General features: G+C 42.0%; 2 protein-coding genes across 3 annotated transcripts in view; one reads left to right on the plus strand and one right to left on the minus strand.

Moving 5' to 3' along the window:
- Positions 1–1,422: 1,422 nt before the first annotated feature.
- On the plus strand, positions 1,423–5,224 carry SRP14 (signal recognition particle 14). Its single transcript, XM_082617917.1, has 5 exons — positions 1,423–1,506; positions 1,667–1,739; positions 2,266–2,378; positions 3,992–4,024; positions 4,521–5,224. Exons 1-5 carry the CDS (start codon positions 1,483–1,485, stop codon positions 4,608–4,610), a joined length of 333 nt encoding a protein of 110 aa, XP_082474043.1. The 5' UTR covers positions 1,423–1,482; the 3' UTR covers positions 4,611–5,224.
- Positions 5,225–5,362: 138 nt separating this feature from the next.
- EIF2AK4 (eukaryotic translation initiation factor 2 alpha kinase 4) overlaps positions 5,363–12,090 on the minus strand; it is a 116,124-nt gene continuing 109,396 nt past the window's right edge. For both annotated transcript variants that reach the window (XM_082617908.1, XM_082617909.1), the window contains 6 exons: positions 10,757–10,815; positions 9,524–9,621; positions 8,195–8,263; positions 7,743–7,787; positions 6,277–6,395; positions 5,363–5,601 (listed from right to left, as the gene is read on the minus strand). In XM_082617908.1, the coding sequence (XP_082474034.1) occupies positions 5,544–5,601; positions 6,277–6,395; positions 7,743–7,787; positions 8,195–8,263; positions 9,524–9,621; positions 10,757–10,815 (448 nt within the window). In that variant the 3' untranslated portion in view covers positions 5,363–5,543. The remainder of the gene's footprint in view (positions 5,602–6,276; positions 6,396–7,742; positions 7,788–8,194; positions 8,264–9,523; positions 9,622–10,756; positions 10,816–12,090) is intronic.

Raw genomic sequence — 12,090 nt, forward strand, 5'->3', positions numbered from 1 at the left:
TTCCTCTGAAGCTTGCAGATGGAATGCAGCCCTGCAGACACATTGATTTTAGACTTCTGACCTCCAGACCTGTAAAAGAATAAATTCATGTTGTTTAAAGCCACTAAGTTTGTGCAGATTTGTTACAGCAGCAATAGGAAGCTAATACAACCCTCTAATTGGTCTCCCTATTTCCTGCCTTGTCTCTACAATGCCTTATCTACACCACAGCCTGAGGATCTTTAAAAAAGCTAAATTGGATTGTCACCGTTCTGTTTAAAACTTCCTTACCCAGAAGCTTTTCTTTGTATTTGGAACAAAATCCAAATTTACCAGGGCCATCGGCCCTATATGAGCTGGTCAGTGGATATCTCTCCAAGCTCTCCATACTCCTTCACCCCTCCTTCCACATGCCGCCTCCACCCCACCCCCCAAGCCTTGTGGACGTGGGGCAACTTGTTTCGCCATTGGGGCCCTTGTTCTAGCCATTCCCTGTGTCTGGAACACTCTGTCCCCAGATTTTTGAATGGCTAGTCCCTTTAGCTTTCAGCTCAAAGTTCTCCTCTTTAGAGGGATTTCCCTGACCCCAACCTAAAGTAGTCCCCCTGTCACTCTCATTTGTATCATCTTGTTTAGTTGTCCGCACAGCACTCTTTATCTGAAGCTATACTTACTAGTTTACTGTTTATTTCCTCACTACTCCTTTAACTCAAGTTTTAGGAAACTAGAAACTTGTATCCTGCTGCAGCCCCCTCTCCTACAACAGTGCCTGGCATAGGCTAAGAGACCCTCAGTGAAAACCCATTGCATGATTTCATGCTTGACTCTTCCAAGACCTAGGGTTCAAGTTTGCTACTGGCAGAGCAGGGCCTACACCCCAGGTCTCCAGACTGAACCCAGAGCTGAAACTGAGACATGGCTCCAGGCCCTCTTGCTAGAGCTTGGGCCACCCAGCCTGGTCAGAGAAGAGGGAGAGTTCAGAGGGAACTCATGGAGAGTTCCCGCCATGGGAACTTATTACAATGACAGTGGTAATGAAAACAACGGCTAACGTTATCGAGCACCCTCTATGAGCCAGGCACTGTTGTAGGTGTTTAATATAAGTTCATTTGCTCTTCACAACCACACAGTGAAGTGGATACTATTATTATAGGTTGAGGAAATTGAAGCACGGAACAACAGTACAGCTGAATATACACAACTATAGGTTTCCATCAGATCCCTCCTGCGCTCTCTCACTCTCTCCCTCTGCTTGGGTTAGAGTATTTGCTTGTCTGTGCAACCGCGAACAGCCCAAGGGCCTCGGGGTCATTGCCTTCCCGGGACTGGAGGGGGCGCCCCAGAGCGCAGGCGCGGGGCGGGGCGGGCGGGCAGAGGGCGGAAGCAGGGATTGGGTGGAAGAGAGCTGAAACCTAATGGCGGAAGTCCCGCCCAGCCCGGGTGAAACTTCCGGCTCCAAAGGCTTGGGGCTTATGCTGACGGGGTGGAACCAGCAGCGCCAGTATGGTGCTGCTGGAGAGTGAGCAGGTATAGCCAGAGCTGGCCGGCTGAGGGACCGATACTGTTTGGGGCTTAGCTCGGGACCTCTGCCTCCTTCTGCGGGAGGGACTGGGACTTGACGAGGCGGGGGGCGGGGTGGGGGTGGGGGTTGGAGTTGCCTAACGGGGCCGGGCTTCTTGTGTTCCAGTTCCTGACGGAGCTGACCAGGCTGTTCCAGAAGTGCCGGTTGTCGGGCAGCGTGTTCATCACCCTGAAGAAGTGTAAGCAGCTGTGGATGCAGCAAGGCCGGAAGGGAGCTGGGAGGCCGAGCGATGCCCCGGCCCGGGTGCCCAATGTCTGGGAGCCACAGGCAGAGTCTGTCTGCCGCGCGTCCCCGCCTTCCCGTACCTTTCTCCACCTGGTACTGGCACATTCAGGGCTGAGGGGCCGGAGAGTACCGGGGATTGTGGCTGGTGCGGCCCCCAGCACTTAGCCACCTAAGTCAGTTCCGGTTCCAGTGGGTCCCAAGCATGTCAGGGCTCGTATTTTTATCAAGGATCCCAAACCGCGCCATGATTAGTGAGATTTAGTCTGCTTTGATGTTACAGTGTTCCCATCGTGGAAGTGGCAAGTAGGTTCCCAAAGTGTGGGCAAGGCGACTGTAATAGCAGATAATGTGGTTAACAGAACTAGATCAGTGGAGGTGGATTAGGTATCCTCTTGGAATCTTTCTCCTACCTTTTAACTCTTCGTCTACCTGTTAACCACATCTGTGGCTGTGTTCACCAGGATGTATTTTTCATGCAGATGATGGTCGAACTAAACCCATTCCAAGGAAGGGTTCTGTGGAGGGCTTTGAGCCCTCAGACAACAAGTGTCTGTTAAGAGCTACTGATGGGAAAAAGAAGATCAGCACTGTGGTGAGTTCGATTCCTAATACTCCTAATTTTGGAGTTTAAAGACTTGAATTTAACTTGAGGGGTATATCTGAACCATTTTTTTTTTTTTTTTTTTAAGTTATTAAATAAAGCCTAGTGTGTAGCTCCCCAGCTGTTGTGGGATCAGGGTCTTCTTTTATCACCTTAGTAATAGAAAACTCAAAAGCAAAATTAAAACGAAGAAGGTAGAAGCCAAACACTTGTTAGAAATAAAATTAGCATATTGGTCCTTACTCAGAGTAGCACTGTTAAGGAGCAATTGGCATATTTGATTCCTTATGCCTTTACTGTGCTGGGCCTTCAGTGAACAGTTTCTTGGTATTAGATGCTTTTACTTTTTTTTTTTTTTTTTTGCGGTACGCGGGCCTCTCACTGTTGTGGCCTCTCCCGTTGCGGAGCACAGGCTCCGGACACGCAGGCTCAGCGGCCATGGCTCATGGGCCCAGCCGCTCCATGGCATGCGGGACCCTCCCGGACCGGGGCACGAACCCGCGTCCCCCGCATCTGCAGGCAGACCCTCAACCACTGCGCCACCAGGGAAGCCCCAGATGCTTTTACTTTTAAGCTGATTGTTCATTTATCTTTGTGGTTCATGTACCAAACATGTATTATATTAGGCTTTGTATTTGAGAGCATATGATTTAGTCAAGAGTCCTAGTATTATTCCCTTTCAAAGTGGAGGTTGAATATGGCAAAGCAAGAGACTGCTTGGATTCCAAATGAATACTTCTTTATTCTGCTGGGGCGGAACCAGACCTGCCCTCTAATCACATCAGCATAGGATATTCATGAGAATGTATGCCATAATTAGTTGATGTCTCACATTACCAGTTATCTTGAGAAGACTTTTACAGTAAAGCAAGCTTACGTGGCTTTTAAAAATAAAGTTGGGTGTCATGAAATACGGAAGACTAAGGAGTCTTCAGAGGTAGAATTTCTTTTGTTGTGGTAGTTTGCGTTTTGCTTAAATGGGCCTGAATTAATGGTAGGTTTAAAATAAGATGGGGAGGGAGTAATTTAAAAGTATCTTGCACAGGGCTTCCCTGGTGGCACAGTGGTTGAGAGTCCGCCTGCCGATGCAGGGGACACAGGTTCGTACCCCAGTCCAGGAAGATCCCACATGCTGCGGAGCGGCTGGGCCCGTGAGCCATGGCCGCTGAGCCTGCGCGTCTGGAGCCTGTGCTCCGCAACGGGAGAGGCCACAACAGTGAGAGGCCCGCGTACCGCAAAAAAAAAAAAAAGTATCTTGCACAAAAGATTAAGTCCTTTGACGTCTCTCAGAACCCTGAGAAAAAGTCAGTGCCATGTGTGTAAGAGATTTCAACAGAGGCAAGAGGCATAGCTTCTTAAGGAGCCCACTTCTGCCTCTTTCCCCTCTTGGTACAATTCTCAAAGTGCAGAGCTACTTTGCTTGTTCCTCAGGCAGAGGAAAGTGGAGTAGAAAAATAGCTTTTAGTGTGTTATGACCCCTGCAATTGGGAAGAAATATTTTTAAAGATTAGAATGTTGTCTTCACGAGGCTTTTGAGTTGTTACTGGGTGAGGCAGATGATTCCTATGTGGATAACGGGTGACGTTTTCCCCATTCTTTTCCAGGTAAGCTCCAAAGAAGTGAATAAGTTTCAGATGGTGAGTGTCTGGTGTTCTCTGTGTCTTGTTTCTCAGGGCAAGAGTCAGCATAATAATTAACACTGGCTTAAGATTGCTATTTAGGTTCACTGCTCTGCTGTGATGTTTTACCAGTAGTTTACAAGTAAAAGCTGCCAGGCTGTGAATTCTACTTTCAACACTGATATTGTCTTTTTTAGCTAGATTTTGTTGTATTAGGCTTCAGATATGCTCTATGTATAGTATAGCTGAATAAGAAGTTGCCTGTAGTTTTCCATGTTTGCTTAAAAAAAAAGTAAAAAACATGCAACTCACTAGTGGGTGTTGCAGAAGCTGCTATAACGTGAGGGTGTTTTCCTTACACCATTTTCCTTAGGATACAAGTATCCCCATGGTATTATATGCTTTATCAGATAGGCTTTCTGATTTTGGCTACCCTAAATCCATTATGGAAGCACAGCAGATGCTCCACCAATTTGCAACTCTTCCTGCTAAGGTCATGCTCTGTGTCTTTTAGGCTTATTCAAACCTATTGAGAGCTAACATGGATGGGCTGAAGAAGAGGGACAAAAAGAGCAAGAGTAAGAAGAGCAAAGCAGCGCAGTGAAGGGCACCAGATTTCCTGCTTTCACCAGTTAACCACTGAATTGCTATTTTTCCTTTGGTTTTTACTTTTGGCCACAAAGCTGGGTTTCTGATTCCCCTACAATAACTGTTTTCATGTGAGATTAGGGTCATTTTTGGATGGAAGAAGGGCTGTAGTGTTTACAGGGTAGTTACAAGAAGCCAGTTTATTTTATATCTGGCTAAGTGATCTGCGTTGTATGGTTGTATGTTTCTGGACAGTAGTTTACAGTCTCTGTAGCCATCTGTGAAGAGCACTGTATCATTAAACCTGTATTTATCAGTACTGACCATCTTTTATTCCTTTTCCCATCCCATAAAAAGCTTCTGGCAATAGCACTTCATTCTGGAATGACTGATTATGAATAGGCTTTAGGCCCTGTCTTATGAGTTACTGGAGTTGAAACCTGACAATTTTATAAAAAGTTGTGTTATTTCATGGGTATTTTTCCCAACTTGGCTGTATAATTTTATCATCATAGCTCCTTTAGCAAATTTGAATGAGTTCTCATAGCCAAATGAGAGTTTGCTTAACCAAACTAAGGATAAGCCTATTACAAAATCATCAAGAATAAAGATTCCGAGTTAATGATGATATTTGATTTCTTTATGCCCTTTATTTTGGACATTTTCATGTGCTCAGTATATAGGGCTGAGAAGAACAAGGCTGTTTACTTGTGTTCTAGCTCCACAAAACCTTTAGTGCTAATAGATTTGCAATTAAAAAACAATACATATACGAAAACATTTATTATATTCAAAAGATAAATTTATAATATATTACACATGAAAAAACCTACAAAGCTCAACTCTGTAGGACAGCTTCTTAGAACGTAAAGCTAATTTAAAACAATAAATGTACAACATTTTATAGTATAAGCTCCTGTTTGAACAATGTAATGATCATTCTTTAGGATTAAAATAAGATTCTGTAGTAGTCATCTCTGTAGCTATACAGGAACAGCACAGACACCCTGCAAAAGAAGGGAGAAGACAGGATCAGTATAATGGTAGAGAACAGAGTTGATAAATTATTTTTAGAACACTTAACTTTTTGTGTAATCAACAACAATATGGAAGGCCAGTCACTAAAAACATTACATAAGTTTTAGAGAAGCTGTGACTGGCAAGGGTCCACAATATAAGAGTCTATACAAGGAGCCCACCATTCACCTCACAGGCTTTGTTGTTTCCTTTTAAGTGGATGATAACATGAACAACTGGCAAGGGGACATAAAACAAAGTAGTCATACTTGTTTTCGTTCATTTAAATGTTTCTAGGAGTTACCTGGGTGATTAAAATTATAACTGGTGCAGAAAAAGCATTTGAAAAAAACTCATACCCATTCATAATTGTAAAAACAAAAAAACACCCTTCAGAAAATGAGTAATTAAAAAAAATTATAACTGGGATAGCTGCTACTGGGACCACTGTGTTTTGTTATTGACAGGATCATGACTGTGATTCACAGTCCTGATTACCAGTTGCAGTTCTAATGTAGCAACTTATTAGCCATCTAACCTCAACATGACAATAAGGTATTTGTCACTTTAAAACCCCTCCTTGGGAAAAAGACCCCCCAAACCAAAAAAACCCTCTTTGAGTTTTAACCCATGCTGAAACCTGCAATGCCCACGTGATAACTTACTTTTTTTCTACTTTGATGTTATAAATTTCATCACAGACTAATTTGAGGTATCTTTGCTTTGGCAGGCGTGACAGCAGCTGCTTCACAGTTGTGTTAAATGCCTGCTCATCAGCATCCCACTAGGAAAAAAATGGATGAGACTTAACAACAGATACTAGGGTTTATTAAAACTGTTTTCTTCTGGGTCACTGGTGAAATGTCAATGCCATTCCCCCCTTTAAGTATACTGAAGAGATCATTTACAGGGAGAGAGAACTAATGGGCAGACTGCTAGGGTTCTTCCTTTGAAGCATCGAGTTTCTTTACAAGACCAGTTTACTAGATCCAGACTAACAGTGCTGCAGCCCCAGTGTGCTCATGTGACTTTATACCAGTTATTTCTGCCAACTGTTGACTTTCTGTGAAATGGAGATACCACCTCTGATATATACCCATTTGAGTGGCTCATAAAGCAGTAAATTCCCAGTATATGCTTATTTACCAGACAACAGAATACTAGTGGGGAGGGGAAACAGGGAAGGGGGAAGTCAGCTTATAAAAGAAGCTACAAGGATATATTCTACAGCACAGGGAATATAGCCAATATTTTATATAAATGGAGAATAACCTTTAAAAAACAAAACGTATTACGAGATGTTAGCTCTGGGGCAAAGTTCATTTTTCATCTAACTTAATCTGTGACTAAACACTGTGGATAGACAAAAGCATTCTTTGGTATGACGTTGCAAAAATCACCTGTAGTTATTCTTACAGTTGAACATTCTTATAGCAAAGGTAAGTATTTACATTTTTTTAAAGTTCAATTAGGCTATTTGATAATAAGGGTATGTACCTGTTATAAAAAAAAAGCATATGAAAAAAGACCTAAATTTAATTTTTATGAAAAGATCTTCCATGTAGTTCTAGTTCTGCAAATGAGCTTCCCTAGTTGGAATGAAGGTTTGTAGAAGCAGCACAGTATAGTGGGTAAGAACATAGATTCCACTAGTCTGCCTAAGTTCATACCCTGGCTCTGCAACTTCCTAGTTAGGTGATTTGAGTAAGATATTTAACCTGTCTGCCTCCCATTCTCCATAAAACGTAAAATGATTCCATTTATCTGTAAAATGGGGATCTGTAAGAAGGTAACATATGTATCCCTTGGGGTTGTTGTGATTAAATGAGTTAATATTTGTAAAGTGCTTAGAACAAGGCCTGCCACAGCCTGACACACAGTAAAAGCACTAGGTGTTTGTTAAAATCATCTCTGAAATTTAAAAGAAAGTCACTAGAAAAGTGTGATTCCCTCAAAATTTGATTTAGTAATACATATGTCACATAAAAGGAACAATGTTACCAAATTCCTGGAACTGCCAGAAGAATACCTAATATCACTAAGAAAATAATGCCATTTTCAACTTTCTTTTGGCAAATCAACAGCTTCGGGATTTTAAAGGCCATAATGCAGAAGAGTTCATCTTGCTTACCTCTAATGATAGAAACTGTAAGATTGTTTCTTTGGGTAGATCCACCTGTTGATACACAAAAATGTACATCATGTCAGGGAACCTAGGCAGCACATACCGACTTGTGCCTATGGTGTCACTTTGGATGGAGCAACGTGAATGGGATGCTCCCGTGCTTATTGAACTGGACAGTGATGCGATCTCAGCACTGGTGAACTAATACTCCCAGGCCCCACACATCACACCCCAAAGGTTTGACACTGCTATCTGCAAAGGCCTGAAACATTTAGAAAAATGATTTTCGTGTTCAGTCCCCTTCCCCCTAATCTTTCAGAGGAAGAAACTAGGAGAAACGGGCCTGCATCCCAATGCTGCTAACACTGAGCAAAAAAAAAAAAGCCCTGACCTCTGAGGAAACTACTTTGACAGTATGGACAAAAGCCATCCTCAAAAAGTTAAAGAAAGTGACTTACAGCCAAAATTTCAATTTCACTGCTTTTCTGATGCAAGTTAGCAAGGGAGGTCTGAAGTCGGGTTTGTACCTAAGAAGAACAAAGCATGTTAGAATTCAGAAGCTGTCAAACCAAGCCATCTTTCTTGCCATTTCATTTCTTATTCTAGGAAACAATCACAGGTGACAAACCAAAGCCTAGAAGGGATCCCAAATATTATATAAGGACTTGCTCTTAATCCACCTCAGTAACATGAGTGTCTAGCCTATTATAATCTCAGGGGAAATGAGATTTTTATAGCCTATCTTGATAATTTGTTTACTAATCCACCTAGCTGCTTATTTCTTTATAATTTTGAAATGAACCTAATAAAAGCTCAGTAGTGTAAAATAGTGCATGTGGAAGCAGGGAGATTTTAGTATTAAGCTAAATTTAGAAAAAGGGGACAATGACAGCAATGAGAACATGGAACTGAAATATGGTAGAAAGATATGAAAAACAAGTTTCTACCCATCATTCTGAGAAACAGCCAGGAATGCTAACAAAATGAGGTAACTCGATCTTTTGTATTTCAATCTAATTACATTCCTAAATAATGACTGCTCTCTTCATACCCTCTTCCCAAATGAGGCCAGTGTCCCACCTGTGCTCATTAGCCTTGTCCTGCACTTCCTTTCCCACTGTCCCTCCCATTTGGAACACCCTCATCTTCCCTCCCTGCCTATTTAAATCCTTCAGGGATCACCTCCATGAAGCCTTTCTTGATTATCCGTGCAAACACTGATCTTTGTCTCTCCCCCATGTCTGTAGCACACTCTAACACTCATTCAGTGTACTTATTAATTCAGCATCCTATTACTGATCTTCTATTTTCCAACTATATAATGCATATGCTTTGGAGGTTATAAACTCTTCAAGGACTGGGGCCCTGTCACATTTTTCTATTTTAACTGGCACTTAGCACAGAATCAGGCAAATAGCAGATATCAAAAACATGTACGCAGTGAGAAACCTGCCTCAAGTCTTGTGGTAGATCTCTTCTGCTTTATTTACAACAAAAACAAACAAACCCCATCTGCTATTAGAGCCGGATCAGAAAGTTTTTGTTTGGATCCAGTAATTCTGACAACAGCTGCATCTAGGTGCCCACAGTGTACACTGACCCCTCTTTGGAGGACAAAGGGGGCAGAATCCTGGCACCAGAGATGCTGTGTTGATGGAATTTTCAGAAGTCACCAAGTTCAGGAAGTGGAAAGAAAAACATTTCCAGGAAACTGTTTCTTTTCCTCTCCTGTTCTCTTCCTCCTTTGTAGCTCACAGTAGAAAGCCAAGGAAACTCTGACCACATACCTGAGTTTCATACCGCCTCCTAGCGCTGGCTGACAGCTTCTCTGGGGCTACCACGCTCACAATGGGAAAAACCGTTGCTCCATGGATTTCAAACAAACCTGAAACAGACAGTTTTAGCCGTTATGGCCTCATCTGGTCCCACTTTCTATAACACACCACAGAGATGGCGGAGATGATTAGAATCCACTCGGGAGTGATTCTATGGACTGGATTGTGTCTGAGCTTTGTGTTCTGTCTCTGCAACTGCCTGCACTGGACCAGAAGGAGTCCAGAACCCACCCAACCCCCAGTAGTTCTGACACTTCTGTCAAGATCACCAGCCTTCTCTCCTCAGGTGGGAGATGACAAAGGCACAGAGAGGCAGTATGAGCCAAACCTCATGAACCTAAGAAAAAAATCAAACAGTATTTCCCAAACTCGAATACTTTAAATTCCTCAAAGCATTTGAAATCTGATGGTGGCACAAAGTCTGCTAACAGAAATGAACCCAGAAGACCCAATTCTGTTAAAAGCCAAGTATGTCTTCTCGTGGACTTCACTGGGACATGTCTTTTTCAGTCAGGTTGACAGATGTGGTGAAACTAAAGGCGTAACTATCACCACTGTTCCCTCTTGGCTTTCATGAAAACGAATGTATATAGTATCTTTCTCCAAGGCATTTCAAAATGCTTTTCTTCAATCTTCCATATGGGGAAAATGTATCTACATTTGACCTATATAATAAACTGAATCAAAGGAAGATTAAACCACTTGTAAAAATAAGACAGAGATATATCAGGACCAAAAGAGTCACCAGGCTTCCCTGGTGGTGCAGTGGTTGAGAGTCTGCCTGCCAATGCAGGGGACACGGGTTCATGCCCCGGTCTGGGAAGATCCCACATGCCGCGGAGCGGCTGGGCCCATGAGCCATAGCTGCTGAGCCTGCGCGTCCGGAGCCTGTGCTCCGCAACGGGAGAGGTCACAGCAGTGAGAGGCCTGTGTACTGCAAAAAAAAAAAAAAAAAAAAAAAAAAAAAGAGTCACCAAACTCCCAGTGGTTTTATCAGTTTCTAGAATGTGGGTTTCAAAGTGATAAATTCCATTTGGTATAACTGTGTATATGTTACTTTAAGGGTATATTTCTGATGCAGTGAGTTAGCCACAGTCATAAGTATTTAGAGCAAACACATACACACACACACACACACACACACACACACAAGCATTATGTTTAGGTTACAATTAGTAATTATACCTGAAGCATTAGAAAATGACCCCTTCAGATTTTGTACTGCAAGATTATCGGAAGCTTCTCTAAAAACAAGCAAACAAAAACAATTAGAATAAACAGTCATCAAGACAAAACAACACAGATAATTTACAGTGAGCTATACTTAGAGGGAGGCTTTTTTCTATTAAATATAAAAATATTTAATAAATATTGGTTATTGGTGGAGGAAAAACAAAAACAAAAAAATTTGCACTTAATTATGCTTTTGGTTAAGAGCAAATAAAAATGATCAAGGCTGTCACTTCAAATTAACGTTCTAGAGACAACATTCTGATTTATTCAGCTGGGTGTGAAGTACTGGCTCAACATAAGAAGCTAATTTCAATGAAATATAATGGGTGTTCTTTCTGCTCCCCTCACAATACAAGGAAACATTAGCAATGCCCCGCCTTCATTATGGCAGCAACCTTGGTGATCACCCACAGGAGAACATTTAGTAAATGAGATTCTTTCAAAAGCTGTTGAATGGATGCTCTTTCAAAGACTGAATTAATTTATAGCCTTTGAGAAACATAATAGCACTCTATCTTGGGAAAACAGGGAACTAAACATTCACATGGAGGAAAGATTTTAAACCTTTCCCTGCTAAAACTAAATCCCATCTGGCCTGTTAAGCGTCTTAATGATGTTTGCCTGTACTATTACTAATAGTCACTCTTAATTAGTTGACTATTTTTTGTTTTTCCTTCTAAACCTCTGCCTTTGATTTGGATTCTTAATCCTAATACCTAGTGACTTCAAGAACATTATATTCCCTTAGAAAAAGCCTGATGGTGAATGTAGTCAAGCTAGGTGCATATGGGCAAGGTCAGGGGCTGGGGATGGAGAAGCAAGCAGGAACATTTATTTTATATAAGCCAGGATTTCTCTTTCTTGGCACTATTGACATTTTGGACCAGGTAACTCTTTGTTGGGGTGGGGGTGGGGGTCAAGTCCTCTGCACTACAGGATGTTTAACAGCATCCCTGGTCCCTGCTAGATTCCAGCAGCACCTCCCGTTTAACAACCAAAAATGCTGTCTTCAAACATGGGCAAATGTCCCCTGAGGGGCAAAACTCCTGCTGTTTGAGAATCACGGATATAAGCCAAAAGAAGTACAGTACTGTATTTTCTGATTATGAGCATAAATATAGGAGTTACAAATATATAGAAAAGCTTAAGGGAAATTAAGATCCCTTGTAATCCCACTAACCAGAAATAACTATAATTTAAAAATTTGGTCCATCATTCCACACATGCTTCTATGTATGGGCTATATATTTTGGTTGAAACAAAAATGGGATCATATCATACATCTT

This window comes from Mesoplodon mirus (assembly GCF_964341445.2).
Source record: "Mesoplodon mirus genome assembly, chromosome: 4".
Taxonomy (NCBI): domain Eukaryota; kingdom Metazoa; phylum Chordata; class Mammalia; order Artiodactyla; family Ziphiidae; genus Mesoplodon; species Mesoplodon mirus.